Raw genomic sequence first — 26,762 nt, forward strand, 5'->3', positions numbered from 1 at the left:
TTCCCAGTGAAGGTTGTGAGTTTTAGTCATTCGTGAAGCATAAGAGGCTCCAGGTGAAATAGTCGTAAACTGATCCGGACACTACCTTGAAAAAGAAATGTTCAAGAGAAGAAAGTAAATAGGATTGTTTTGTAAATGCAACAAAAACACTTGGAACACCCTTCACATATTCAATAAGTGGTCCTAAAAATTCACACACCAAAATTGAAAAAACTCAAAAACACTTAAAAATTTGTCTCACCAAACATTAGTGTAAATTTAGCAATGAAAAATAGAATTGACATTTGCCAGTGAGGCTATTATTCTTTCTTCCTTTTGTCTATTCTTGGCAATATTTTCTTCTTTTCTCATCCACTATTTACAACCACAACATTATCTCACCAACATATACTGTGTGGCTTCAATTTGCCACTAAACTTCAAGTATTGGATATGTTGTCTATTCACATAATGTACTAACCCCACTTACCTGTTTTCTGTTCTGTTCATAAAAAAAGTTCCATCCACATAATTTTCATAGTTTTGCATTTAACAAAAAAAAAACACATATCATTTTCGTCAACAATCATAACATTCAAAAACCAAAGTACACTTCAAACTTGCATTAATGGCTTCCACCATATGTTCTTCAATGAAATTGGAGTTTCAACAAATTCCCGCCAAATTTTGTATTTGAATTTGGGATAGCCGGCTGATATACATAGAATATGCACTGATTATACATCTGGCGGTTATAATTAGTTTAAGTGTTTTTTCTATGGAGAGAATTTCACAAAAGGAACATGTTTTAGTTGATTATGGTCCACAAAGATCATTTGAGGGTTCACCAAGTGATATGGACATGGATTTTAACGATGTTTTCGGAGGTCCACCGAGGCGATTTTCAGTACAAGAAGCAAGAACAAGGCACAGTTTCAATGATTCAGTAGAATCTGAAGAGGATTCAGCAGGTGTATCGCGAAATTCGTGGAATGGATTCAATGAAAAGCCAGTTTTCGGGGAAGAAAATGCTAACAGGGGGCGAAATCAAGGTGGTGATTTCTATGATGATATATTTAAAGTTGAGGAAAAATCTTACAGTTCAAGCCCTGTTCGACCTTTGTCACCAAAAATTGAAGCTTTTGGTACTTCACTCCCAGCTCAATTCAGGTACTTTATGTACCTCTTTTTCTTTTATATACAAGTATTTAAGTTATATATACGGTCAGTGTACAGAATTTTTAGCTATTAGTGGTGTTATTTTGAGTCCCACAATGGTGGGATGAGGGAAAAATGATCTCTTTAAATGATTTCTGCAATTCATTTTGGCCCAAAGTCCATTTCTTTTATCATGGTATCAGAGTCAGGCTCATCTCAATTCATTGTTTACCTGATGTTGGGCCCCATCTTAAATTTGTCCACGCTCTAGATGTTCAGTCTTGGGTGTGAGCGGAGAAGGGGAGGGGGAGAGGGGTGTTGAGTCTCAAATCGGTGAGATGAGAAAGAATTGGTCCATCTCATGAGCTAGCTTTTGGAGTTGACTGAGGCTCAAGGTTCATTCTTTGTATGCCTGATTATAATATTTTATAGGTTATATCATGGTTGCTGTGAAAAGTTGTGTTGTTGTAGGTCAACTTAACCTAAATAGTGTAAAAAATCTATACATATCCGTACATAGAAATTGAATTCTACATGGATTATGTTTTCTCGGTTAGGTGTACGTGTAGGCCTATAAATCTAGAAAGAAATTCTGGATTTTGTAATAATCTTGATATCCACCACTTCCGGTCTCAGCAAAGAAGGAAAACAGGCTGAATTTTTTTATAGTAGAGTACTTGGTCTTTACTCTGTAAAGAAAAAGGAAAGAATGTTAACATGTACTCTATTTGATATTGAGTCAATGAAGATAATATATAGTTCTTTAGCTGTCCATTTTTGGGCACCATGCTAGTATTGAATAATGGTATATGCTGGTTCTGTTTTGCATTGTTTTGTTGTTGCTGCTGTTCTTTTTCTCAGGATGCTCTGAACTGTTTCTCTTATTAGTTGGCGTGTCCGTTTTACTGTCATATTTCCTTTTTCATAACTGTTTTGATTTGCTGTTGTTGAGCCTAGGGTTGTTCGGAAATGGCCTCTCTACCTCATGAGGTAGGGGTAAGGTCTGCGTACACTCTACCCTATCCAGACCTTACTTGTGGGATTACACTGGGTATGTTGTTGTTGGTATATGCCGATTGTATGTCTATTGGAATTGTTCTGAACTGCTGTCTCTAGCTGGTAAAGAAACCGATCAATTCTAGTTCTACCTGCAGTAGTAGTAGTGGTCGGATTTTCTAAGCAGTAGTGCAATTGTCATATTGTTGCTTCATAGATTGGTTGTAAGTGTTTGTTTCCTGTCCAGCCTTCCTGCCAAGTTGACGAAAGGCACAGATCTTCACACATTTGCTTCGGGAAGTCATAGTCCACACAAGAAGCGAGAAAAAGAGATGAAAAATGATGCTCCTGTATTCTATCGACAAAGTCCATTATCACGTGAAGGTACTGTTATTGGTGATGATTTACGATTCATGTCTGAATCTGATGAGCGAGATATAGGAGGGAATCTAAAGAAGAACGGAGAAAACATGGAAGATTCGAGTAGTGAATATCAATTTCATTTCTCCATATACAAGTGGGCAGGCAAAGGAGTTCCTATGCTTGTGTCACTGAAGGGAGGGAAGCATTTCAAGTCTAAAGAGAAGATAAATTTTGAAAAATGTCCTAGCTCCAATGCAAGGATGGAGAAAGACAACACGGATACCAGCTCGCCATTAGGTGGAAACGTCAACTTCTCCAGGGATGCAAATTTTCACTCCTTTAGTACAAGAAGTAAGAAACCTGAGAGCAGTGACAAGGCAAATGTTACTGTTGGGGAAACTCTCGGCATTCCAAAGTCAAAATCTGTTCAGAGTTTTAAAGATGATGTTGGAGTTTATGACACTTTGTTACCAACTGAAAGAGTAGAAGAACCTCAATTCAGAAAGAAGACAGGTTTAGGTGATGGAATCCAGATAGAAATTACAAAGAACTCGGAAGAAACCAAGAAACAAGAGCTGAAGCCTCTCCGTGCATTTTTAGTTGATGTGGCTGATGAAAAAGGTACTTTCTAATTTGCAACCTGGAAAGTACAGACACTTGTACTTGCTTTACATAAAAAAATGTCTCTTATTGTTTTGCAGGCGACGTTAAGATGGCACAAGAAACAGAAAGGAAGAGTAACACAGTCAAAGCTACGCAAGCAGCAAAAACAAATGTTAAAGTCAAGGAAAATGTGAAGAAAATTGATGATGAGGCTGATAAGAAGTTGAAGAAAGGTGATGTTGAAGTTAGCGAAAACACACAAAAAAGAGATTCACAAGCTAAGAGAAAAGGGAAGAGAGGTTCTGATAAAAAAACTGTAGTAGATACAGGAGTAAACAGAAGTAGTCTGCCAAGTTCTCCCATAAGATCAGCCGAGAATTCTACTAAAGCTGGAATTAAAGGAAAGGTTCAAGACTTTGTAAAGATGTTCAACCATGAGGTTCATTCAACGCCCCAAGAAGGCGATAGTAGAAGTAAAAGCTTTAAATGGAAAGCTAGCAGCAATAGGGGAGTTGAAAGTGAAAAGAGTTATAACATGCCAAAAGCAAATGAGAAAGTTCAGTTGCCCACGATTAACAAGACGCAAGATGCAACCCCTAATGTACCAAACTCCTCCTTAGTACACCTATGATTTCTAAAATCTTCCTTTATTGGATTAGACTTTCATTTTGAGGTCCCAACTTATGGAGGCACGGGGACAGTAGGTTCATCGTTGCCCTATTGGTAGTGATCTGTAAAATTTCTGATTCCGTGTCTTGCTTTGTGCAGGTAGACAAAAATCTTAACAAGCAGGAGAAAACAACTAAATATTCCCAAAGGAAAACAGAGATTCCTCAGACTAAAGACTATTCAGATCAAAAGGCCGCTCCATCAACTAATGGTAAGTTATACTCCCTCTGTTTCAATTTGTTTGTCTAGTTTTGACTTGGCATAGAGTTTAAGAAAGTAAAGAAGACGTTTGAATCTTGTGGTTATAAACTACAGATATATAGAATGTACCAAAATACCCTTTAATCCTGTGGTCTTAAACATGTCATATGTAAATTTAGAATTAAAGAGTTGTCAAAAAAGGAAAGAGACATTCTTTATCAAACAGACAAAAAGGAAAGTAAGACAAACGAATTGAAACAAAGGGAATATTTATTTTGTCGAAACAAGAATCCCGACCCACTGAATGATGAACTTTGTTTCAGTTTCTTTACTTATATTGTACCTGCTTCTACCTTGGTTGAGACATGAGAATGTCCGATCCTATTCTCTTCTGAAAAATATATTGCTAAAGAGAAAAGTTGGTAAATCACTTCAGGTTAACTATAAGCAGCTAACTCTTCATTATTGTTCTCAATTTAGTTAAATTAGTGTTTTTCTTTCAATTTCAATAGTTTATTTCCACAGTATCCTTGCACATGTTACAGAACCGTTGGTACTGGCAGCATCACCGCTTGCAGTTATAGTCCTTAAATCAATTCCACATTTCTATGTTTATTTCAGAGTCAAGACGAGATGATCGAAAAGTCTCAGTTGGAAGCATGGATGATCTCTTTGGTGGAAATTATGTGGTATGTATACTTCTCTAAGTTTCCTAAATTGACTGTTTGTGAGAATTTATGTATCTGGCATTGAAATTTTATTCCATAACCAAAAAATAATAATAATGCTAGGATTAGAAGAGGGAAATGATATTAGAGAAAACTGAAGAATCCAATTTTAGAGTCTGCAACTTGTACAGTTTGGTGCCTTAGTAGGTCACAGGCCATATGACTTCAGATCGTTGCAACTAACGTTTACGATGATCAAACAGGACAGCATACTTGTGGAATGCCTCGTAAAATTGATACTGATGAGATAGTTTACCTTTTCGCAGGTGGAAGAATTATTTGAAGATCAGGACACAGCTTCACAAACTAATGGAAAATCCGAGGACAACCAAGTAACTTATTTCTTTTTTCTCAGTAACTCTGTTGCATTCGAGCATCCGTAACATGGTTGTAATCATTTTCTATGAACTTATAGGCTTCAGATGCTAAAATTAAGCAATGGTCACAAGGGAGGAAAGGAAATATTCGTTCATTGCTCTCAACGTTACAATTAGTAAGATTGTTTCCTCTTTTACTTAATTCCTGTAGCTTATGTTGAGGATTCAGTTGATGATGATGATTTGAAGTTTTACAAAAAAAAATTCTATTGTTATATTTGTGGAAAGAAACATGCCTTTGCTTAAGGTCGGGATTCGCTAATTCTTAAAGCACAATCATTTTTAAATAGGTTTTATGGCCTGATAGCGGATGGAAGCCTGTGGCTTTAATGGATTTAATGGAAGGAAATCAAGTGAAGAGGGCATATCAGAGAGCGTTACTCTACATACATCCAGATAAACTCCAACAAAAGGGAGCTGCTGCTCACCAGAAATACATTGCAGAAAAAGTTTTTGATATTCTGCAGGTACCTTATAATTTTGTCAAGTAGTACTTTTTCCACAGCCAAAAGTCCTAGCATCTGCACTAGATATATGAAAACAAACATTTACCTAGAGCGGCCTATTAACTCTCTTATCCCATCTAGTATCGTACTTCATATTTCGATCAATCAACTAACTCTCAATTCCAAACAAATTGGGGTAGGCAACTGTACGTCATAGTGCTTCAATTTAAACAATGAAGAGGGGTTATCGGTGAGGCTTACATTCTGTTTATGGTAAAATTTAGGATCCAGTGGTTACTGGTTTGAGAAGCCAAGTATAACAACGTTATTATCATGTGAATGTAACTGCAGCATTTCCTCTTGTGACATGTCTTTGTAGCATGCGAACCCTACACGAAACCACTATGCAAATGAAGTTTGCAGAAAATCATGCAAGTTTAAACATATAAGTCAGTGCTTGTTCCATACATCATAATTCTACTACTACTCCCTCCGTTTCATTACTGTTTATCCGGTTTTGATTTGGCACGGAGTTTAAGAAAGTAAAGAAGACTTTTTGAATGTTGTGATCTTAAATTAAAGATGGATAGAATGTACTAAAATGTTCTTTAATCTAGTGGTCTCAAACATGTCACGTGGAAAGCTAGAATTAAAGAGTTGCCAAAAAAAGAAAAAGACATTCTCTGAAAAAAGGGAACTTAAGACAAACAAATTAAAACGGAGGGAGTATTACTTTGCCATGCTACTAAATTGCCCCATGTTTCATGAGACTAAATCCTTTTGCTTATATTGTTGAATCATAAAAGTGCTAAGTATGTTTGATGCAGGAAGCTTGGGATCATTTCAACTTACTTGCTCCTATGTAACACTCACATATGCAATGTGGTATCCGAGGAGGCGCGGAAACGAAAAAACTCTATTCATCTGTGTACATACCAGGCAAATATGTCATACATATCCACTCCATACAACATACCAAAATCTGGTTTTTCTATACTTAAACATAGAAGACAAACTTTTATCAAAGTTCATATATTCTTTTTTCTACAGCAGAGTTATGAGTTAGTGGTAGTTGTTACAACATCTGAAAGTAGGCAGCAGGAAGCTAGCCTTATTATACAAAACTACCCTTCCATATAGATCGTCGTGGCATGAACTTTGTCAATAGATTCCTAGCTTCACTTGCTTGTGATTGCAACCATTCCCCAAAAAAGGGAAGGGTGGATGTAATTCCGAAGTCTACTCCTGAAGTTACGTCTTTCAGTACTAGGATTGAAGTAAAGTACTTTCGAAATGCTCTTTTCCCACTGCTCTCCTTTCGACTTAAATAGAAAGATTTCAGTGGGAACTGTGAATTTAGTGCCCCCGTTTGGATTGACTTATTTTAGGTGATTTTAAGCCAAAATAGCTTTTAAGCAGTTTTGAAGTGTTTGGGTAAAGTTAAAAAGTGCTTATAAGCACTTATTTTAAAGCCAAAATAACAAAAATAAGCCAAAAGTCATAAGTTAGAAATCCTAACTTATGGCTTTTGGCTTATAAGTCATAAGCCAAAAGCCAATCCAAACAGGCCCTATAGTTGGATTATAAATCTCTGAAACATCAACACAACTCTGAATCCTCATAGGGGTAAGGATGCGTACACACCACCCTCTCTAGACCTCACTTGTGGGACTATATTGAGTATGTTGATGTTGTTGTTATATATATTGACATTGTAAAAGTTTTTCACACAATCAGGTCACTTGAAAGATAACTACAAATAAACGTCCACAAAAACTGGATCACTAAAAAGTTGGTGTTTGTCTACTTGATACTCCAATAACAGATTTTAATGTTGGTTTTAAAAACAAGAGACACAAGCAGCTGTACTTCTTCATGAAAAAGCTGTCAATCTTGTAAAATGTGCATGATGAAATTGACTTGCATTATTGTAGTAGAGCAAGAACTAGTACTTGCAATAAACTAATCCTTAATGGTACATAAATATTTAAGTTTCCAAAGATCCATGCCCTTTTGGAATTGGCTACTATACTGGTCCCCTACCCCCACCCCCACCCCTACCCCTACTCCAAGAAAATAAAATAATGTTTTGAGTGAAATATTGAAAAAAACAAGATTTGGGACCCCTTGTTGTGACCTAAATAGGATAAGCCTAAATAACTAGTAGTAGAAAATTCAAATCCTTAAACAATCAACTTCATAGTTGCCTCCCACTAATGTCATGGAGTATCATATTCTAAAGTCATAAAGCCTGTGTTGTAAAAGTGACTCAATGAATATAGGTTCTACTTTCTAGAGGCAAATATGGACAAATTCAGAATTTAAAGATTCTAAATTCTGAAAAATATATATTTGATGGCAAGGAATTGAGTTTTGATGAATCAACAACCATGATATAATATTCATAATTTAAGGAATAATTATTGCTCAATGTTTTGGGTGGTTTAGCTTACAAAATATATACGAAGTATATAGGTTGTGTATATTCTATATTAAATATACTGTACTATACATATCTATACACAATATATATACTAATATATACACTATTAAATCATATTGATAAACTAATTGACCGAACAATATAGTAACTTTTCCAATACTTTGTCTATACATACTCACTTATCCTATTGGTTTTGGTCCTCCATGTGACTTACAAAGTTTAAAGTCAACTTGTTAATGATAGGGAATTCAAAGCAAACACTATTCTTCTATTACTTCTTTTTTTTTTTGGAGAAATTGAAAATGTTAGTTAAGTGTACAATCTGAACTCATTTTTAGCTTAAACATGTTCTTTTCTTGAATATTTTGAGCAGAAAGCAGCAACACAAGTGTAGAATTTTTTTAATTTTCCTTTATTTTATCAAAAAATCAATTTGTGAGAAAAATGTTGTAAATTTCTAAAATTGACCTGGTGTGATAGAGTGAGTAACCTTGTCACTGTCTTTACAATTTGTTATCTAAAATGTGACTCACAAATTAGTTTTTTTAAAAAAAAATTAAAAAAGTGAAAAATATTTCTTAGCTCAATATATTAAGGGTCATGGTGATATGAATAAAAAAATTACATTATTAATCAAATATTTTGAGTTCAAGCTTCAAATATAAGAAAAAATATCTTGGTGGGGAAGCTTTTTAAGTTTACATATCACAAATTTAAATTAATCGAATTTAAATATGAGTATCGATCGATTCAAGGAAAAACAAAAGAAAAATAATGTAAGTAGGGACTGGTTGGTAGAAGAGGCCAAAATGACCCTGGTCTCTATGGCCAACCTGCCTTCTTCTAAGGATACACATACGAGATGGCACGTTGCTGAGCTAATATCTTATTTAATATCTTAGGGCTTAGACAATAGGAACTTTAGGACCATGTTGTATATGTTAAAAAAATAACCTTAGTGTTTAATATTGCAATTCGATTAATTTAGATTTATACTAAAAAAATTTACTTTAAAGGTAAAGCGATTTAGGTGACTCCATATTTAGAACTCGAAATCAAGATTTGAGGTTCGAATTTTAAATAGAAAACACTTGACATTCTAAAGTGTGACTTTTTAGCACGAATACAAATTAATCGAACTTTAAAAGCGGAAAAAGAAAAAGGGTGGACTAAAATTTTGCCATATGTGGGGCACTTGGTAAACGCAATGTGCTATCATTGTATTTAGAGTTTAATAGTTATTTTCTCAAATACTTTTTAAGGTCATCATAACATATTAGTTGTCGTTTGACTCTAAAATAATTTAGATGATGGTCTAATATTATTTTTTTATTTTTGGTTTGTTTAAAAAGAATTTTTAGATTATGATCTAAAATATTCGTAAGTTACAATTTATTTATTTTACTAAATAACTATATTAATAAAAAAAGTTTTACAAAATTAATTTAGGAACAACTAATGTTTTGTCCGTAAATATATAAGGGCATGTTTGAGCTAATTTGGTAAATCACAATGATGGATTTAATCCTAACTATTAACTAGTGATAATATTTAAACCATTTCGTATAAGTTTAGTGACAAATTTGAATCTTTACCCTATAAAATTAAAACTTGCTTGAAGGATTAAAATGGATCATAATATATTGTTTTCTTTCTTCTTCTTTTTTTTTTTTAATGTAGAATAAATTATGCCATCTTTTTTTTTTCTTTGCAAAAATTTTCCACATGTTTTCTCATTAAATTTGGGTCAATTTAGCTTGTCATTTACTCCATTGTAACTTTTCTTGTCTGATTTTAAACTTTATTCCAAGAGCTTTAAAGACGCACAGTAAAGGAATAAAAATATAAACAAATACTTTAGAGCTTTTAAAGACCACAGAAGAGAGGATAATAGCATTTTTGGTCCTTCACTTATTGATTTTGATTTCAATTCCAATAATATACGAATTAATATATTTAATTTTCAATTAATTAACATATATGCCTTTGATCTCTTCATACATGAAATATATCATATTGGGTTGATTTTCAAATCAGGTAACATCCATATATACCTATTTTCTTTTTATAATGAGACCAAAACATGTTATGTTGTCGGATAATTAGGGGTCGTTTGGTAGAGTGTATAAGAATAATGCAAAATATAGTGTATTAGTAATATTTGTATTAGTTATGCTTGCATTAGTTATGATGAGATTTTTTTTATGCAATGTTTGATTTGGTGTACTAAAAATATTATGCATTACATAATTTTTTTAGAAAAAATGTTTGTTTACAAAAGTACCCTCCACAAATATAGTGGAAAGGATGTAAAAAAATCTTTTGAGGGCAATTGTGTCTTTAACCATTGCATTACTAATGCATAGAAATAGATGGTATTAGAATACACTTTTCAATACACAATAGAGTGTATTACTAATATAAGCATTAGTTATGCATAAATTAGAAAAGTGTACCAAACAAGATACTACTAATACATTAAGCTAATGCAAGCATTATTTTCTGTAATACACTCTACCAAATATTTCACCAACCCAAACTAATGTGAAGTAAGTCTACACTCTAAAAGTGATGAAAAGACGAATGATCGTAATCATAATATAATATAAAAAAGTCTCTAAAAGAAAGAAAATCTAGCCGATCTTCAACTATATTATTATCAAATATTCCTCCCATTCATTTTTACTTGTTCATTATGTTATTTTGGGATGTTAAACAATAATTGTCTAGTTTATAAAATCAATGAATAATTTATCACTTTGTATCTATTTTACTCTTGCTATTACATACAATTCATTTTTCAACATTTAGATGACGTATATTTAATAAGTGTGATTTGGTAAAATTATTCCTATCATTTACTGCTTCTTAATTACTGTCTCAAGTCAATAATAAACAACTATTATTGGACATCGGAGTATAAAATAAGAGAAATAATTATTAATTTAGAAATTTTGTGAATATCCACAAGTTTTTTTTTTTTAATGAATATCCACAAGTTAAGGAATTAAAATTGAACTTTTTAAGTTATTGAAGATTAAATGTACTTAATCAGATATTACAAGGATTAAAATTAAATTTTATCAATAATCAAAGGACTAAAAATGTTATTAATCCCAATAAAAATTAAGGAATGAGAGACAGAGTGCGTGTCTCTGTATTTTCTTTCTTTTGTCAGTTTCTGCTTAGCTTCTGAAATTTAGGGTCCCTTCAAATTCCTCTCTCTGTTTTTCAGTTCTTTTACTTATATTAAACCAAAGCAGAATTTTACTTTATTCTGAAAAATCTTAGCTTTTTTCACTGTTAATCTTTTCAGAAAAACATGAATGTGTGTGAAATACTCATGAAGAGACACAACTAGGGATGTTCTGTTTGTTTGTTTTTTCACCATTTGCATTATAGTTTTGTGTGTGTGTATGGTCAAGAAAAGCTTAAAGGTGGAGTCTTTGGTATCTCTTCTAATGGAAAATTGTAAGTCTTTCATTTAAAATTTTCATCTTCCGTTTTTTATATGTTAGAAATGTTTTTCATTCAGGGGTAGATGCAGGTTTAAGTTATCGGGTTTGTCTGAACTCGGTACTTTTGACACGTTCGTTAAAATTATGATAAATAGTAGAGACTGTTGTTATTCTTAAAGATTGAATCTTTATAGAGTTCAAATCCTGGATCCCCATATGAGTTTCTTGATGTTTATTCAAATGCTGTGGCTTTTGATATTTATTATTGTGCAAAGTTCGGATTTTTCTTAAATTTTTGTGGTTGAGTTCTGTCCACATTTGAAATTTTGTGAACCTGCTATTTCTTGTTCAAGAATTGGTTGAATCTTTTTGTTCACTGCAAAAGTTTCAATCTTGCTATAAGATCTGATGTAATACTGGTCTTTTTACATGTTGAAGCTGTGATTCTGTCATTATTTCTTCTTTTTTCTTCTGAGTTACAGTTTTATTTTCTTTTTGCACCATTTTTGGTTTCCTACATGAATTTTATTGGCCTTTTCTTTAGAAAGCAGCATTTCAGAACTGGGATTTGTATGAATATTTGGAGGAATAAAGTTTACTGTACATGTTTGAATCTAGTCATAGTTGCGCGGAGAGGATTTTCACTAAGAGGTTAGGAATAGATTCTCAGTTGTGTCAAGGTGGTTCAATATGCAATATATACACATAAATATCAGATTTGATCTTACATATACAACGTACTTTTCCGACGAAAGGGATTTGGATGAACCCCTTCCACCACCCTGGCTCCACTCCTAATGATAAGAGTCACATAATAGCTCTTTTTTTATTTGAAGGAATAGTGAACTGTTTGTTTCTTTGCTATGTGGTGATTACTTGTCCAAAAAAGACAGAAGTTTAATTTATTTTAATTTATGTTATTTTGGGGATATTTATAATTTATGGGATCTGCTTACTTCATAGCTTTTCATTTGACTTTTGAACTATCAATCCCTTCTTTTCTCTGCATTTCCAAATGTGGGAGTTATTAATCATATCAATATCTTCAATAATTATGTAAGAGAACACTTTGGTCAAACTACTTTCTGAGTTCCTTTTTAGAACAGTCATTTTTTCCCTTTCCCTATTTTGACCTATGTTGCTTGGACTCTCCAAAAATGTTGCCTCACCCGTATCAAATCTCCGCAAAAGCACTACTTTTGGAGTAGCTGACACGCACCAACACACCCGTTGATTTTTTTGCAGAGTCCAAGCAACATAGATTTTTGACCTAGTTTTGGACTAGAAAATCATCAGAATGAGGATTAGGAGCTTATCTAAGTATACAGTTGAAACCAGTACGTCGGCAAAGATGAAGAAGTGTCAACTCCATTTAATGCTTTTCAACTTAGGTAGAAATTGACATTATATAGTTAAAGATAATAATCAATGTGTCTTCTTGTTTTTGTTTTGTTTGAGGGACGCTTGTTATGGTTAATAGTTAATGAATAATCTGTCTGATTTATGCTTGTACGAACAGACAATTAGATTGTCTATATCAATACGGGGCCGTCTGGTTGCTGGTTAGAGTTACTTAGGATTAGTTATACAGGGCTTAATTTAACGTTTAAGTATTCATGTATTATTAGTCATTGTATTAGTTAGTCTATCTTCTATCTCGCATAAAATAATACATAAAATTGACTCATAACTTATACTTGTTTTAATAACCAAACACCATATTTGGTGTGCTAATTTTTATACAAAGCAACTAAAAAGCTACCAAACATGATATTGTATTAGTTATGCTAGTTTTAATACATGAATAATTCCCTTCCTAATCAACAACCAAACGACCCTGTTGTGTATTTGCAAATATCTATTAAATGAGCTAATTAAAATTGAACTTCCAATTCTGCTTTTGAATTAAAGTATGTAGATGTAAGAAAGAGCTGCAATAATGGATGCAGACTACTGAGGATTACATACTAGAGTTAGTTGTTTCCTACTTATGCCACAAAGTTGACTTTCTTGGAAATGAAAGAGATGGATATATTCTTTCTTTTCTTTAACTTCCCTCTCTCCTCTCTCTCCCAACTGAAGATTCCTTCTGAAATAATCTTTTATGGGAAGTTCCTCACAACTGTTCTATGTTCACTTACCTTTGTTTGTTTAAATACTCATTTGTTAATTGAACAATTCAAACTTTGAGAAGTCATAGTAGGGCCTTGTCGCAATGGCCGGTGATTAAAATGGAAGGTGGCAACAGCTATATATTTATTTATTATCCTCAAAGGATCAAGCTGTATCATAGAATAGCATGACTAGTAAAAGCAGGTTGTTAGCTAAATATCTTCCAATGTAAAACACAAAAAGAATCTGCAATTGTGTGATATGTCTGTTTTAAGGAATTAAAAATGCATGGACAAAGGGTTGTAATGTGCTACGTCAAGTGCAATGGTTGTAATGTTCTGATGTGAAGTTGGATGGAGAACATTTGGTACGAAAGATTTGGTAATAAATTATAATGCACATATTTCATGGCATGCCAATAAAAAAAAGTTGGTTTTTGGATGGACGATATGTAGTCAGATAGAGCAAGCATATTGTAGTTTGTTACCAGCATGTTGTTCTTCCCTCTGGTTTCATATATAATGCATTAGATCTCTCAGAAGACAGCTTCCAGGTTAGCAAACAGTATGTGCCATGTTATACGTGGTCGATTATGAAACATTTCATGTTTCCCTCTAAATCTTTTTATAGAAACCCAGTGATTTTGTTTAGCCAAGTAGTTTAAATAAGGAAATTTCTTGAAAGCACAAGGCTAATGTTTTCTTCAAATGGGTTGGTCTTGTTTTTGTACTGGTGTACTGGCACACATGAGAACAACTAGTTTTTGTACTTATCATTATCATATGGTTACTAGTTCTAATTTGAGACGAACTTATATATGATCCAAATATGTATGTCAACTCGATTTATGGAGGTGACAAAACTGGACTGATATGTTCTTTTAGATGGAAAACATGCCCTAGTGTTTTATCCTTTTGCTTTGCTGTTCTCATATTTATCATTGGTTGATACATAGAAACATTTGCATGATTAAACTTCATCTGGTGCAAGTTTCTATTAAATCGTTGGAATTGTATTGTGAGAAAACAGCAATGATTATTGATCTTGGTACAAGATTCTTTCATTGGTACATTACTGATTTTCTCTTTGCATTTTTTCTTTTCTTGTTCTGAAGACTGACTTCTTAAACTTTAGTATGAAGCCTTATGCATTTCTGTTAATGCAGATGTACAAGACGCCGGCGGGCTTTGAGTGAATCTTATTTTGCATAGTAAAAGGAAAATGTCTTTAAAATCAAAGAAAGGATGGAAATCAGTCATGCCCCTCCGTCTGAAGACCAAATCATCAGCACATTTTTGTTTGCTCCCCAAAACAAAGTCGGATCGATTTGCTCCTGGTGAGACACCAGTTTGTCTCAATGTGTATGATTTGACACCAATGAACAACTATGTCTACTGGGCTGGTTTTGGCATCTTCCATTCTGGTGTGGAAGGTAAGAGATATTATTTAAGTGTGCACCTAGGGAAATTATCCTTTTCTTGTAAATATATGGTTCTATATGGATTTTTTTCCTATTTTAAACCTCGATTTTACTAATTGATTGATGATAGAATTGCATCTACAAGATGATATGTACCACATTATCATATGTTTGTCTGTCGTATATTTCATTTAGCTTTAATGAGATTAAAAATGTTTGTGATGCTTAAATTCAGGATCTGAAACTTGCCTCTAGGGTATATCATGTAACGAAGACAACAACTTACCATTGTAATCTCACAAATGGGATTTGGGGAGGATAGTGTGTATGCAGCCGTACCCCTACCTTATGAAGGTGAAGAGGTTGTTTCCGATAGACTCTCGACTCAAGTAAAGCAGATTCAAGAAGACAAGTGAGTGAGTAAAACAAATATAGTAACGTAGACGCCATGCTAAAAATAATTTAGAAGAGAACAAGTAGCAACAACAAAATGTACGATAACTGAAGCAAAGGAAACAACATGTAACAATAAAATCGAGGAATGAGACAGTAGGAGAGTAATAATATTGATAGGGGAACTAGATAATACTTGACTACCTACTAACCTTTTACCATAATCCTCGACCTCCATATCCTCCTATCCTCGGTAAGTTGCAGGTGTGTCATGTATTGTCTAGGGTATATTCATGTAGTATACCCTAGAACTGTTTCATTCTCAGTTTGAATCTCTATATGATAGGTAAATATATGAGCATGCATTGGAGCTTATTCGTAACGATTTCATGTCTAATAAATATTTGGTTTGCATCACAGTTTGTTTGTAGATTTCTACTTTTGACGTGCTATAGCATTTGACACCTCTCAGTTCATCTTTGAATGCTTCCTGAAGAACATAATTATGCAGTTTTGGTTCTATAGATATCACCTCTTTTCATCTAGAGTGTTTACTTGGTACCTGCAATCTGTTTCTCATTGAAAAATGCAGTTTCTGCAAGTTCTTTGAGTCCAATGAAACCTCAAGGTTCTCCGAATATTCCACTAGCATGTGAAGCTTGAGATGAAAATGATTTTGTGCTACTGCTAAGAAAAGACACGTCAGCAATTTTCTTCTATGCCTCATATTTTTGAACTTCAACTAATGTAACATTTACTTCACAGTTCATGGTGTTGAGTACGCATTTGGAGCTCATGATTACCCAACCAGTGGTGTCTTTGAAGTTGAACCGCGACAATGTCCAGGATTTAAGTTTAGGAAGTCAATATTTGTTGGGACTACAAAGCTGGATCCGAATCAGGTTAGAGAGTTCATTGAGCATCAAGCTGCTGCCTACAATGGTGACTCCTATCACTTGATCGTGAAGAACTGCAACCATTTTTGCAAGGATATATGCCACAAGCTGACAGGGAAAAAGATTCCAAAATGGGTGAACAGGCTTGCAAAATTAGGTAACCTTTGCCATTCCACCATTCTTTATTTTGCTGTGTCTACAGTTAATATTGCCCAGAATGCGTTCTGGCTTTTAATTATCATCAATTTATGTGGTTCATAGAGAAATAAATCCTATCTTTTGTTTCTTTCTGTGCTTCACAACAAAAATCCATTTTCCCGCCATTTTGGCACTCAAGTCCTTACGTGCAGTATTAATTACATATCAAAAGGTTCCATTTTCCATTGGTTCAGTTATAGTACACAAATTTGGTGGCTTCTCTTGCTCTATATGATACTATTGCATATGTCCGGCAAGTAATTAATCTCGAATTTCCATTTTAGAGATATAACTCTTCATTTTTAGAACGCAACTTTCCTGAAATAGAACATTTACATCTCTTTAAGTAAGTATATCTTTGTCCATATTTTGGTTTTCCTTCCACGGAAAGTATAGCTAAAAGCATCGTACTATTTTGTTTCCATAAGTTTGTTAACAGTATCTATGAGATTTATATGTCACTGGACCTAATCAGACCTTGAGAAAAGTTGTCTTGTATACTTGCGCAATCTCAAGCACATTATCTGCTTATGATGATGCATGCTGCTTGAGATGATATTCATAAATAAAAATGATAACTTCATATTGCCAATTAGCCATTGTGGATGAGTCTCACCTCCTGAATGTACAGGATATATGCTCCTTTTTTATGTCCTATTTGAAAAGAAAAAACAAAGATTGAGTGTTCATATTTTCTAGAAAAGCTTATTAACTACTACTCCTATTCCATTTCGTGTCGCATATTTTCCTTTTTAGTCTGTTCCCAAGATGTTATCTGTCTTTTTCCTTGGTTGTAGTGAAATTTTGTTTTATCTAGTGAGGAACAGTTTCACTCAACGTCAAATGATCAAAGATAAAAGCTTTAGGCATCTAAGAACTCTTTACCCCTAATGGAATGCTCTTATAGCCATAAAAGTGTCATAGCTGACCATAAGTTCCAAAAATACTTTTGATACTGTGTGTCCCTAATAAGCACCGCGGTATAAAACAAAATGGAAAAAGTATTGTTCATGATATGCTGCTTCTTTTTTGTCTGCATAGGTTCAGCATTCAACTGCATGTTACCTGAGGCTTTGAAAGTTGCTGCTGTCGAAGACGAACCAAATGGCCCAGAATATGATAGTGAGAAGAGAAGGCTGAGAAGTGCTTTCAGTTGTTTTTCTTCGATTTCAACGAGACAACAGAAGCTATCTGCTGTCGAAGACGAACCAAATGGCCCAGAATATGATGGTGAGAAGAGAAGGCTGAGAAGTGCTTTCAGTTGTTTTTCTTCGATTTCAACGAGACAACAGAAGCTATCTACGTCTTCGTTATTTCTACAGTCACCCGTTAAAGGTTGCTTACCTTCTTTGGAGTTGAGAAAGTCTACCAAATCCTCTTCAAAGGAAAAATAAACATAATGTACTCTCTTGTGATCACATTTTCCTTGATGAAAAAAAATTGTGAAGGCTACCCCATATGGTATTTTGAGAAAACTATAGAATGATAGATTTACATTCTTTAAGAAGGTATACTATGTGTAATGTGGCATTGCCAGTATATACAATTTGTGTTCCTTGTTTGGTCCCTTGTATCTTGAGTAATTTTCTGCTTCGTTCATCGATTGATCCCACGAGTATGCATCCACATAAAATAACAATCCACTTTCCACGCCGTTCTACTAAGAGATGCAATATGTTGAAAAAGTTTAATGATTTGGTGGGATGACATATTTGTATATTCCTAATCTCTGCAACATGAAAATGTCCCGTTTTCCAGTTTAAGTTGCTGTTACTTTTTACTGCAGAATACTACAATTGTTTCAACTGTAAGTCGTTAACATTTGTGTAGGCTGTTAGGCAATATGAGGGAGATCATGTATCTATCGTTGCTCATTTTTTTCGCGGAGAAAGATAAAGCTTACATTATCGTGTAATATTTTCTAGTTACCTTGGTGAAATATGGCACTATAAATAGCTTGTTACTTTTGCACACCTTACCCACATAAGCTCACTTTTTTGTGTTATGAACTTTGGCATAATATATTGATCAAATTAGTTCATCATAGGGAGAAACGTAATAAAGATGTGATGCTAAGAATTACTGGACCAAATTTACAGAACACGATGATAACATCAATGGCATCTCTGTCCTCTCTCTTTTGAATGACAATCTTCAACAGCATACAAATTATATCGATGGCATTGCATCCGCACAACACCCACCCAACAACCGCGTCTCCCTCCAGTGACAATCTTCAGTAGCATATAAGGCATACAGAAAAGAGACACAGAGAAATAAACACTTCAAGATGTGAGAAATGATATTTGAGATAGTGTTGATGTGCCTCCAACATACTTGATTTCTGATCTTTGAATACATTTAGCCAAAAACAAAAAAAATGAACAAGAACCTTTAGTACTCCTGATAACCAAAAAGCAGGTGAAGAAGCGACTTCTCTGTCTTAGCTCAGGAGCAATCGTCAAGGAAAATTAGTGGGGAGTCTATTCACATACCGGAGAGAGGGAAGACACTAACCTAATCTTGGGAGTTACATTCAACCCAGCCAGCAGCACTAGCTGCTACACTGAATTCACCTTTTTGGGTCTGTCAAAACGGAAGGTAAAATGAATAGGAAACAGAGATATTTGAGCATGTAACCACTGGCTGTGGCCAAAGAATGTTGTCCATAGGTCCATTTTCATTGATATAGACACAAAGAATGCTTCATCTGGATAAGCTATCTTCATATAACTTTTGCAAATAATAGAATCACAGAATGAATATACAGATGGCGAACCCGAATTACTGTTGACAAAACAAACCTGCAGGAACACCAAAGAGATTCTTCAGATAAACAAATGTCCAAAGATGTTTGTTAAAACATTGCCTAATTGTCATGTAACACATGATATACAACACATACAACCTCTCAAACTGGAAATCTGAACAACAAATGTCCACCCAGGATATCAACAAAGACAGAACACCCAAATTTTATTATTTTAGACAATAGAGGACAACCGCACTGTCATTATATTCAGAAACAACACAACTAGCATCACACTTGGATTAGATATCTTTTCAGTGCCCAGGCGATGAAATTATCAATCGTCTTTCTGATGGAAAACAGTAGGCATGCTATTATTACCATTGAGAGCAGCATGATATACTCGCTTCTCTGCCAAACCAATATCTGAAAGTAACAAATTACCCTGCAAGACCAGAGGAATGAGATCATCAATCCGCACACAAGTATACAGAGGATTGAAATTACCCTGTAATAAATTCACTTATTTACTTTACATGCCTAGGGAGAACACAAGAGGAGGTGAAAAGAATACTACTTTATAAAGATAAGCATCTGTTGTTTGCAGTGCAGAGATCATGATACTTAGCTCTTACTTTCAAGGAATACAAACATAAGAGCACAGGAATAATGGGAGACTCTCCAAATTGTGAAGGACTCCTATTTTCTAAACAACATTTCTAAAGACAATTTCAACATAAACTCAATAGGGGACATAGCTTGCCATCTCCAGATTGCAGAGAAATATATCCGCTTTCTACAAAACCACATCTTATGAGCAGGATGCATTGAATGAAATTTCATTCTTACAAAATGGTCAATGAACTATGAAGTATGTTCCTCTAATTGTAGTGGGGAAGAGGGGCATAAAACTAGCAAATCATATTTCTAACAGGTCTCCAGATTTACTTTATGTTCCTACTCTTCGAATATGAAGATTGAGCTTGTCATTAAGGTAAAACTGCATGCAAAACATACCTCATGAGCCATCAACCTCCGAACATTCTCAGCATAAAGTCTAGGGTCATCCTTTTCTTGCTGAGAAGGGTAGTAAACAGGTAACCAGGTTGCCTCCATATAATTTACAAATTGACAGAGAAGGAGAATCACATGCCGAGCCTGCAAAAGGAATTGCATTTTCATCCTAGGAATAAGAACCAGTCTCATATAATTCATGACTTTATTTAGTAGTATAACACTGATGACTATGAACAATTATTATAAATGTAACCAATCGACCATATAATTAGATGCATATCCCAACAAGAACTTTTGTGCAATCAGCGGTATATTCATATATGAGAACAAATATTCAGGTATTGGATACTTAATTTTCCTTGCTGTAACGACTAACTTGGTGCCACAAAGTTCATCTAAGAAATCTATCATTTGTCTATTTTGTGGTCAAGAAACCAAGATCCCGACAAAGTAGTACAATTCTATAATCCGTATCTGTATTCTGTTGCACTAACTGTCAGAACAGGAAAATTATAATGCAGTATTCATTTGCACAAAAGCAGGAAAACAATTAATACATGGCTGAATGCAAGAAAATGATAATTCTTAAAACCAAAACAAGCAACATAACATGTTTTAAGATGAACAAAAAAGACAATCATTGGTGTTAGGAGGGAGCATGAATATTAGCCTGTATCTGTAACAAATCACATTATTATGAAACTGAATCATTCACTGAAGATGGAGTACTACCATGTGGCAGAGTGTCCTAAAATGACAAAGCACGTTTCAAATCACCAAATACTTACCCCCGATATAGAGTCCCATGCAGGACTTAATCTCTGGTATGGATATCTTAGTATCACAGGTTGCACTGGAGCTCCTGAGAGAAATGCGCCACTCTTGAATGGAAGGAGAAAATCACCATTTGTGGTTGTGCCCTCTACAAGGAAAAAGATAACAGATCAAAACTGTTGTAAACCATCAGAAGTCGATTTTTGCAAGAGAATCTAAGAAATAAATTAAAAGCTCTAGCTTAAAAGTTGGTCATCAAACTAGCTTTTAACCACTTTTTGGCTTATTTTGGTGTTTGGTCTTTAAGCCAAGTGCTTTTAAGCTAAAACAAACCAAAATATACTATTATATAAACACCTCTAACTTATGGCTCTTCATTATAAAAGCTCTTTAAGTTTGACCAAGTGTTTTACTTTATTATCCCTTAACATTTTTACAACCCCAAAATATCCTTCAGCTTCTCTTTCAAATGTACACCGAATCATAATGTTATGAATGCTGATTCATTTCATTCTTTGAAGCAAAAAAAAAAACCCTCCAAAATCAAGTTTTTGACACAGAGTACTTGAAATGCTGGACGTCAATCACAGATCAAGTCTATACAGGTAGAAACTTTTAAGTGTATTAAAGAAGTCTCATATTACAACTATACCCAAGGTTTAGATATAATAGAAGATCAAAAAATAATTTGACTAAAGAATGTTTGAATTCATTAAATAAGTCTAATAGATTCTTGATCTATCAACTCAATGAACAACTTCACATCATTCAAATTAGTAAAAGCTTTTACCAAAAAAAATTAGTGGAAGAAGATCATGTCCATGAGGAAAAGAATATAAAGTCTGGTGAAGAAAAAACAGCTAGAAAAATTTTAGGTATACTCATAACATTAAATAAATGCCAAAGATGTGATATCCCTCTCTATCTACCTCTCTTTCACTGTGCAAAAGAACCCATATTTACCATCACTCATCTATTAACTGATCAGTGTTAAGCAGAAAAATATTGGTAGAAGAAATGTGCAGTAAAATGTGAGACACAAGTCAGTTGGTTGGTGCACTAAAAGCAACATTGACCTGGAAAAAGCAGCATGATTGGTGCAGATTTGTTCTGGTGAGCTTCACGAATCCTTTCATTTACAACACCTGCAATTGTATAAGTTTAATCCCAAGGATGTGGCAAAAATTAAAGCTGCATTCCATATGAAAAGGAGGAGAGGGTAAAGGACAAGGGGAAAGCTGGAAAGAGGTAAAAAATATATGATCAAAGAATATCCTACTGTACATTCCAATACAAGAGAAAAGGCTATATTTTTGCCCTATTCAGCTTGCTTACTACCACTATAGAAAAGACACTGAAGATCAAATCCTTACTGCTTTTAGTCACCTATGTGTAAATCCTAACACTGAAGTTAAATACCATTAAGAAGAGGGTTCTACTACATCTAAGGAAGTGTCATGGTGCAGAAGATTTTACCTTGAGGTTTCCGGACACACCAAATCTATATAGCAATAAACATTTCCATGACTCCAAAATAGTTTTGTAAAAGAAATTCAACCGCCTTGATTGGAAAAGACTCCCTCTATCCCATTTTATCTAACTTCTTTTCACTAAGCCTGAAGTTTAAGATACTATTATTTTAACTTGTATACTATATAAGGAGTGATGGAATTAAGCCAATGGTTTAGAAGTTCATAAAGGAATTAACTAAATGGTTTAATAGGTAGTTTAATGAAATAAATATCAGTTAAAATGTAAAAAGTCACCAATTTGAATCCTCAAAACCAAGTAAAAATTGTGTCATTACTAACACGTTGTCAAACATCAAGAAATACGCAAGTGTCATACATATAATAGAAGGTGTAAAAAAGTTATCCTTCCTCCATCTTCTAAGACATGAAGGTTGCAAAACCTTGCTTGATGTAAAGCGAAACTAAATTATCATTCTAAATTTCTGCATTCATAGTGTGACTTAAACAAATCAATAATGCAGAGTTCTATACAAGATTACTTTCTCTTATATCCTCAAACAAACGAGCTATATTATTGTACCAAATCTAGTGCAATATCTTTATTACCTGAGACACCTTTAAAATCAGGTGATTTAGATTCCCTCTGGACATACACACAGCCAAGGCACTTGCTGAAAAAAAAAAAATCAACAATCACTAGCAATTGTATGGAGTTTGTGATGATCCATCAACTCTTGCAGACCAAGCATATGTATGTCATGTGAGCATATGTGAAAAGTTCAATATATCAGATTCACGTATTGTTCGAGAGGGAAAGTGAATAAAAATTATACTTAGATGTACTATGGTAGATAGTGTATAAAAGTACTCCACATCTAGTAGATGTATCTAGGTACGTTGAATGGTATGAATAAAAAAGTCTTAGATGTAAGACATTTGACTTCAAACATTCTCTCTATATCTTCTTTAATGTTTCTCTTTCTTTCAACAATTTGATACTAGCAGATAAAGGAATATGTAATAACCACTAATAAATACATTCCATATATTAATAAATACTATAACTAACCTGATTAGACCAACCAGAGGAAGCTTAGCCACTGATCTCTTCAGCAATAAAAACAAAAAGAAGCAAGGTCAGGAGATTAAGCAAAGTGTGCCCAAAGTGGCTCCATCGAACAAAAAATAGTTGTCTAAATCTCATTTTACCAAGATTGTAAAAGAAGTCACAGACCTTAGCAACAAAGCTAGGAAATGAGCGAGACTTGTGATACAATATATCCAGGTACGAAATGTGGTTTGACACAATTGCCCCTGGTCTTTCAAGTTCTTCAGCCTGCTGTTTTGATCCATCCTGACAAAGAGAAAAAAATGTATCACGTCACAGGTCAAAGCAGGTGAAAACCAGGAATATTAGTTAAACAACAATTTAAGAAGAAAATTTGTTCACAAAACCACAGATCAAATGAACCAACAACATAACCAGTGTAATCCCATAAGTGGGATTTGGGGAGGGTAGGATCTACGCGGACTTTAACCTTACCCTTGGTGGGGTAGAGAGGCTGACCTCGAGTTGATCGACAATACAGATCAATAGAACAAAACTTCTATAGGTACGTGTGTATAAGCATAAGATTAGGTTATAACATTGTTTAATTATGATTTATGAACCAGAGTAAGTTCATGTAAAATTGCTAGAAGTTCCTTCTTTAACCAGTCCAACTGTAGTTGGTTAAAAGAAAAACTAAGAAGAATATGCGTTTACAAATCTACAGATCAGATGAACCAAGTTTATCTACTAATCATCCATATATTAGTGTGAATAAGCAGAAAATAAGGGTACAGCGCAGCATTACTTTATGAACCAGTAAAGGCACTTAATCATGTAAAATTGCTAGGTACTCGTTTAACTGGTTCAACAATTTCACTCAACCCAAAAGTAAGGGTAAGATCATCCAATGACCAATTGTTTATGACTTCTTATTTTTTTCTACTTGCTATTCAATTGCATCCAATTGCATAATGGTAATATAGAGGTGCCCTAGTAATTCTTCTGCAGCACGTACCCAATGGCCAACACTATGCAACCCTCCCTCCCCTCAATATACACATCCATCCCAAATATCTCGGCAACCAAAATAAATACCAAAACTTTTAGGTTTGTCCCCCCGCCCCCNCCCCCCCCCCCCCCCCAAAAAAAAAAAAAAAACTTTAGGAGGAGCAAGTTTCTACTTATGCATGCCCAACTTAAGTGATGTACCTCAAGATTGAATTAGAAAAATCAACATTCAATAACTACAACTAAATCAGTACATACCAACCTTAAACTAGTGGGGTCGCCTTTGTGGATCAACATCCATTCCATTAGGAAACCTTTCACCCCCCTTTTTTGGTCAACACTCACTAGAGGAAGAAAAAACAGCACCTAAGCAGTAATAATAATTTTTAAAAAGTTCTCTTATGTTTCAATTTATTTGTCTTACTTTCCTTTCTCTATAATCTTTTTAACTCTTTAATTCCAATTTTCCGTGCATGTTTAAGCCTACGAGATTAAAGTACAATTTGGTACATTCTGTGTGCAAATCAAAACCAGACAAATAAATTGAAAAATAGGGAGTACCAAGTAAGCTCCTGGCCTTCCCTCATCCAATACATGAAGATAAATGAGTAAATAAACATAAAAGGCAAGACAAACTACTTCGAAAATTACGCCTCAAAGCTAAACATCAAAAATTAAATATACCTCATTATTTGAGTTGCCATTGAGATTAATAGGCTGATAAGTTTCATGTATCCAATAGAATCCAAAAACGAAAAGTATAACTCTTGAAAGAAACATCCCACTCTGCATCATGACAGTCCTTCTCCACCCACCCGTATGTGCATAATCCTCCTGCTCATCCTCACGATTCGGAGCCCAAAACGCTGTACAAATCTTACAAATCAAATAATACACCACCAAAACGGTCGTTGCCCCAATAACTCTCATCGGAACAAGCGTCACCAATGCAATACCCAAAAGCACCTTTTCTGTCCATGGCAGTTCGCCCCGACCCATTATCCCGTACACATCATGCCTCACGTATGGCGCGTACTTCTTCTCTAATTCCTCAATACTAGGGCTAGATGACTGCGATTGAACTTGGAGTTGAGGGTTAGTCGGGTCGGGTTTCAAAAGAGGACGATCATCTTTGGTGGATCCTTCATCAATGGATTCGGGTTGTGATGGTCGGGTTGTTTCGAGTTGTGGTAATTTCTGGAGCTCGGACTCCATTTTTTCCGGTGCCCGGTGATTGATTCTCAACGGGATGCTATCTTCTTATTCTTCTCTATTGGATAGCCATTGTTGTTAATGTTTTTTTGCAGAAAAAGCAATTTGTTCGTAGATCTGGGTAACTCTATAATATTTTCTGTAGAGAAAAAAATAAAGAAGAAGCAAATTCAATAAAGTATTAAAAGTTTAAATTAATAGCATTTTCTCATCACTTCTTTTCTTGTAACTATAATCATGTCCCACAACTTTATAGTATTGCATTTACATACCTCTTTTTTTTTCTTTTCTTTTTTATGTTGTGATGTTTCGGACACACTCTATCATATTCTAATTCTAAATAAATAAATAAAACTAGTTAAATACCCTTCGTTTATTTTTCTTGTTCTCTGTAGACTTTGTACGTCTCTTTTAATAAATAGTGATTGATATTAGTAAAGTAACATGATTTTCAAACTAATTGATGTTTAGCTTTAAGTACTCATTAGATAATAGTAGGTAATTAGTACTTATTGAATAAAACTATGGGAAAAAAAATATTTTTGTGTTGATATGTTAAAAGTGTTTAGTAAAAGTAAAGATATATTTTTCTAATGTAATGAACAAGTAAAAGTGAATGAAGATTGGAGAGAATACTATTTTGTCTGAAAAGAAATGATGAAATTACGAGTACGAAAATAACTCATTCAATTTTTTATATGAATTATGCTATTGATTTCTAAACTATATATTTCGAAATTATATGAAAGTATTATATATTATAGTATTTATCTAGTAATATACAATTTTTTTTTAAATAATATTATTTACATACGAACATGAAAAAATAAGTAATACTTTTTTAAAAAAAAATACATGTTAAGAAAATATCTTTCATCGTACCGAACACACCCTTAATCTTCATTCCCCCGGCCTGCTCTTCTCAAAGGGGAATAACATTCAATTTTATGTCTTTCAAATTATTACAACTATAGATAGATGAACATGCTTTGAAGTAAAAAATATTGTTTCTGCTCATGTATACTTATGTCCTATTGTAC

General features: G+C 34.0%; 4 protein-coding genes across 7 annotated transcripts in view; 3 read left to right on the forward strand and 1 right to left on the reverse strand.

Moving 5' to 3' along the window:
* LOC125854789 (zinc finger protein GAI-ASSOCIATED FACTOR 1-like) overlaps positions 1–26,762 on the forward strand; it is a 197,843-nt gene that overhangs the window by 77,655 nt on the left and 93,426 nt on the right. The window lies entirely within an intron of this gene.
* On the forward strand, positions 470–6,699 carry LOC125854786 (J domain-containing protein required for chloroplast accumulation response 1). 2 transcript variants are annotated; one of them, XM_049534370.1, is made up of 10 exons: positions 471–1,148; positions 2,380–2,943; positions 3,019–3,116; positions 3,197–3,699; positions 3,867–3,978; positions 4,590–4,657; positions 4,963–5,028; positions 5,112–5,189; positions 5,364–5,540; positions 6,347–6,699. In XM_049534370.1, exons 1-10 carry the CDS (start codon positions 757–759, stop codon positions 6,383–6,385), a joined length of 2,097 nt encoding a protein of 698 aa, XP_049390327.1. In that variant the 5' UTR covers positions 471–756; the 3' UTR covers positions 6,386–6,699. The 2 variants fall into 2 exon arrangements, with proteins under 2 accessions (XP_049390326.1, XP_049390327.1); XM_049534369.1 differs by having other exon boundaries at positions 470–1,148; positions 2,380–3,116.
* LOC125854803 (deSI-like protein At4g17486) lies at positions 11,091–18,010 on the forward strand. Of its 2 annotated transcripts, XM_049534387.1 has the most exons (5): positions 11,091–11,433; positions 14,698–14,964; positions 16,111–16,398; positions 17,481–17,574; positions 17,683–18,010. In XM_049534387.1, exons 2-5 carry the CDS (start codon positions 14,754–14,756, stop codon positions 17,831–17,833), a joined length of 744 nt encoding a protein of 247 aa, XP_049390344.1. In that variant the 5' UTR covers positions 11,091–11,433; positions 14,698–14,753; the 3' UTR covers positions 17,834–18,010. The 2 variants fall into 2 exon arrangements, with proteins under 2 accessions (XP_049390344.1, XP_049390343.1); XM_049534386.1 differs by having other exon boundaries at positions 17,481–18,010.
* LOC125854797 (lysophospholipid acyltransferase LPEAT1) lies at positions 18,717–25,894 on the reverse strand. Of its 2 annotated transcripts, XM_049534380.1 has the most exons (9): positions 25,195–25,859; positions 23,686–23,805; positions 23,521–23,558; positions 23,058–23,122; positions 22,056–22,124; positions 20,994–21,127; positions 20,206–20,346; positions 19,570–19,633; positions 18,717–19,243 (listed from the first exon to the last, which is right to left on the reverse strand). In XM_049534380.1, exons 1-9 carry the CDS (start codon positions 25,723–25,725, stop codon positions 19,224–19,226), a joined length of 1,182 nt encoding a protein of 393 aa, XP_049390337.1. In that variant the 5' UTR covers positions 25,726–25,859; the 3' UTR covers positions 18,717–19,223. The 2 variants fall into 2 exon arrangements, with proteins under 2 accessions (XP_049390337.1, XP_049390336.1); XM_049534379.1 differs by lacking the exon at positions 18,717–19,243 and having other exon boundaries at positions 19,245–19,633; positions 25,195–25,894.

Source organism: Solanum stenotomum, chromosome 2 (assembly GCF_019186545.1).
Source record: "Solanum stenotomum isolate F172 chromosome 2, ASM1918654v1, whole genome shotgun sequence".
Taxonomy (NCBI): Eukaryota; Viridiplantae; Streptophyta; class Magnoliopsida; order Solanales; family Solanaceae; genus Solanum; species Solanum stenotomum.

Bases quoted from the DNA above. Each gene is read 5' to 3' on its own strand.
- LOC125854786 (XM_049534369.1), top strand. From the start codon at position 757: ATGGAGAGAATTTCACAAAAGGAACATGTTTTAGTTGATTATGGTCCA. The intron at 5,029-5,111 runs GTAACTTATTTC...ATGAACTTATAG, and splicing joins GAAAATCCGAGGACAACCAA to GCTTCAGATGCTAAAATTAA. The intron at 5,190-5,363 runs GTAAGATTGTTT...ATTTTTAAATAG, and splicing joins TGCTCTCAACGTTACAATTA to GTTTTATGGCCTGATAGCGG.
- LOC125854803 (XM_049534386.1), top strand. From the start codon at position 14,754: ATGTCTTTAAAATCAAAGAAAGGATGGAAATCAGTCATGCCCCTCCGT. The intron at 14,965-16,110 runs GTAAGAGATATT...TTTACTTCACAG, and splicing joins CTTCCATTCTGGTGTGGAAG to TTCATGGTGTTGAGTACGCA. The intron at 16,399-17,480 runs GTAACCTTTGCC...TTGTCTGCATAG, and splicing joins GAACAGGCTTGCAAAATTAG to GTTCAGCATTCAACTGCATG.
- LOC125854797 (XM_049534379.1), bottom strand. From the start codon at position 25,725: ATGGAGTCCGAGCTCCAGAAATTACCACAACTCGAAACAACCCGACCA. The intron at 21,128-22,055 runs GTCAATGTTGCT...TTTTCCTTGTAG, and splicing joins AATCATGCTGCTTTTTCCAG to AGGGCACAACCACAAATGGT. The intron at 20,347-20,993 runs GTAAGTATTTGG...TTCCTTTTGCAG, and splicing joins CATGGGACTCTATATCGGGG to GCTCGGCATGTGATTCTCCT.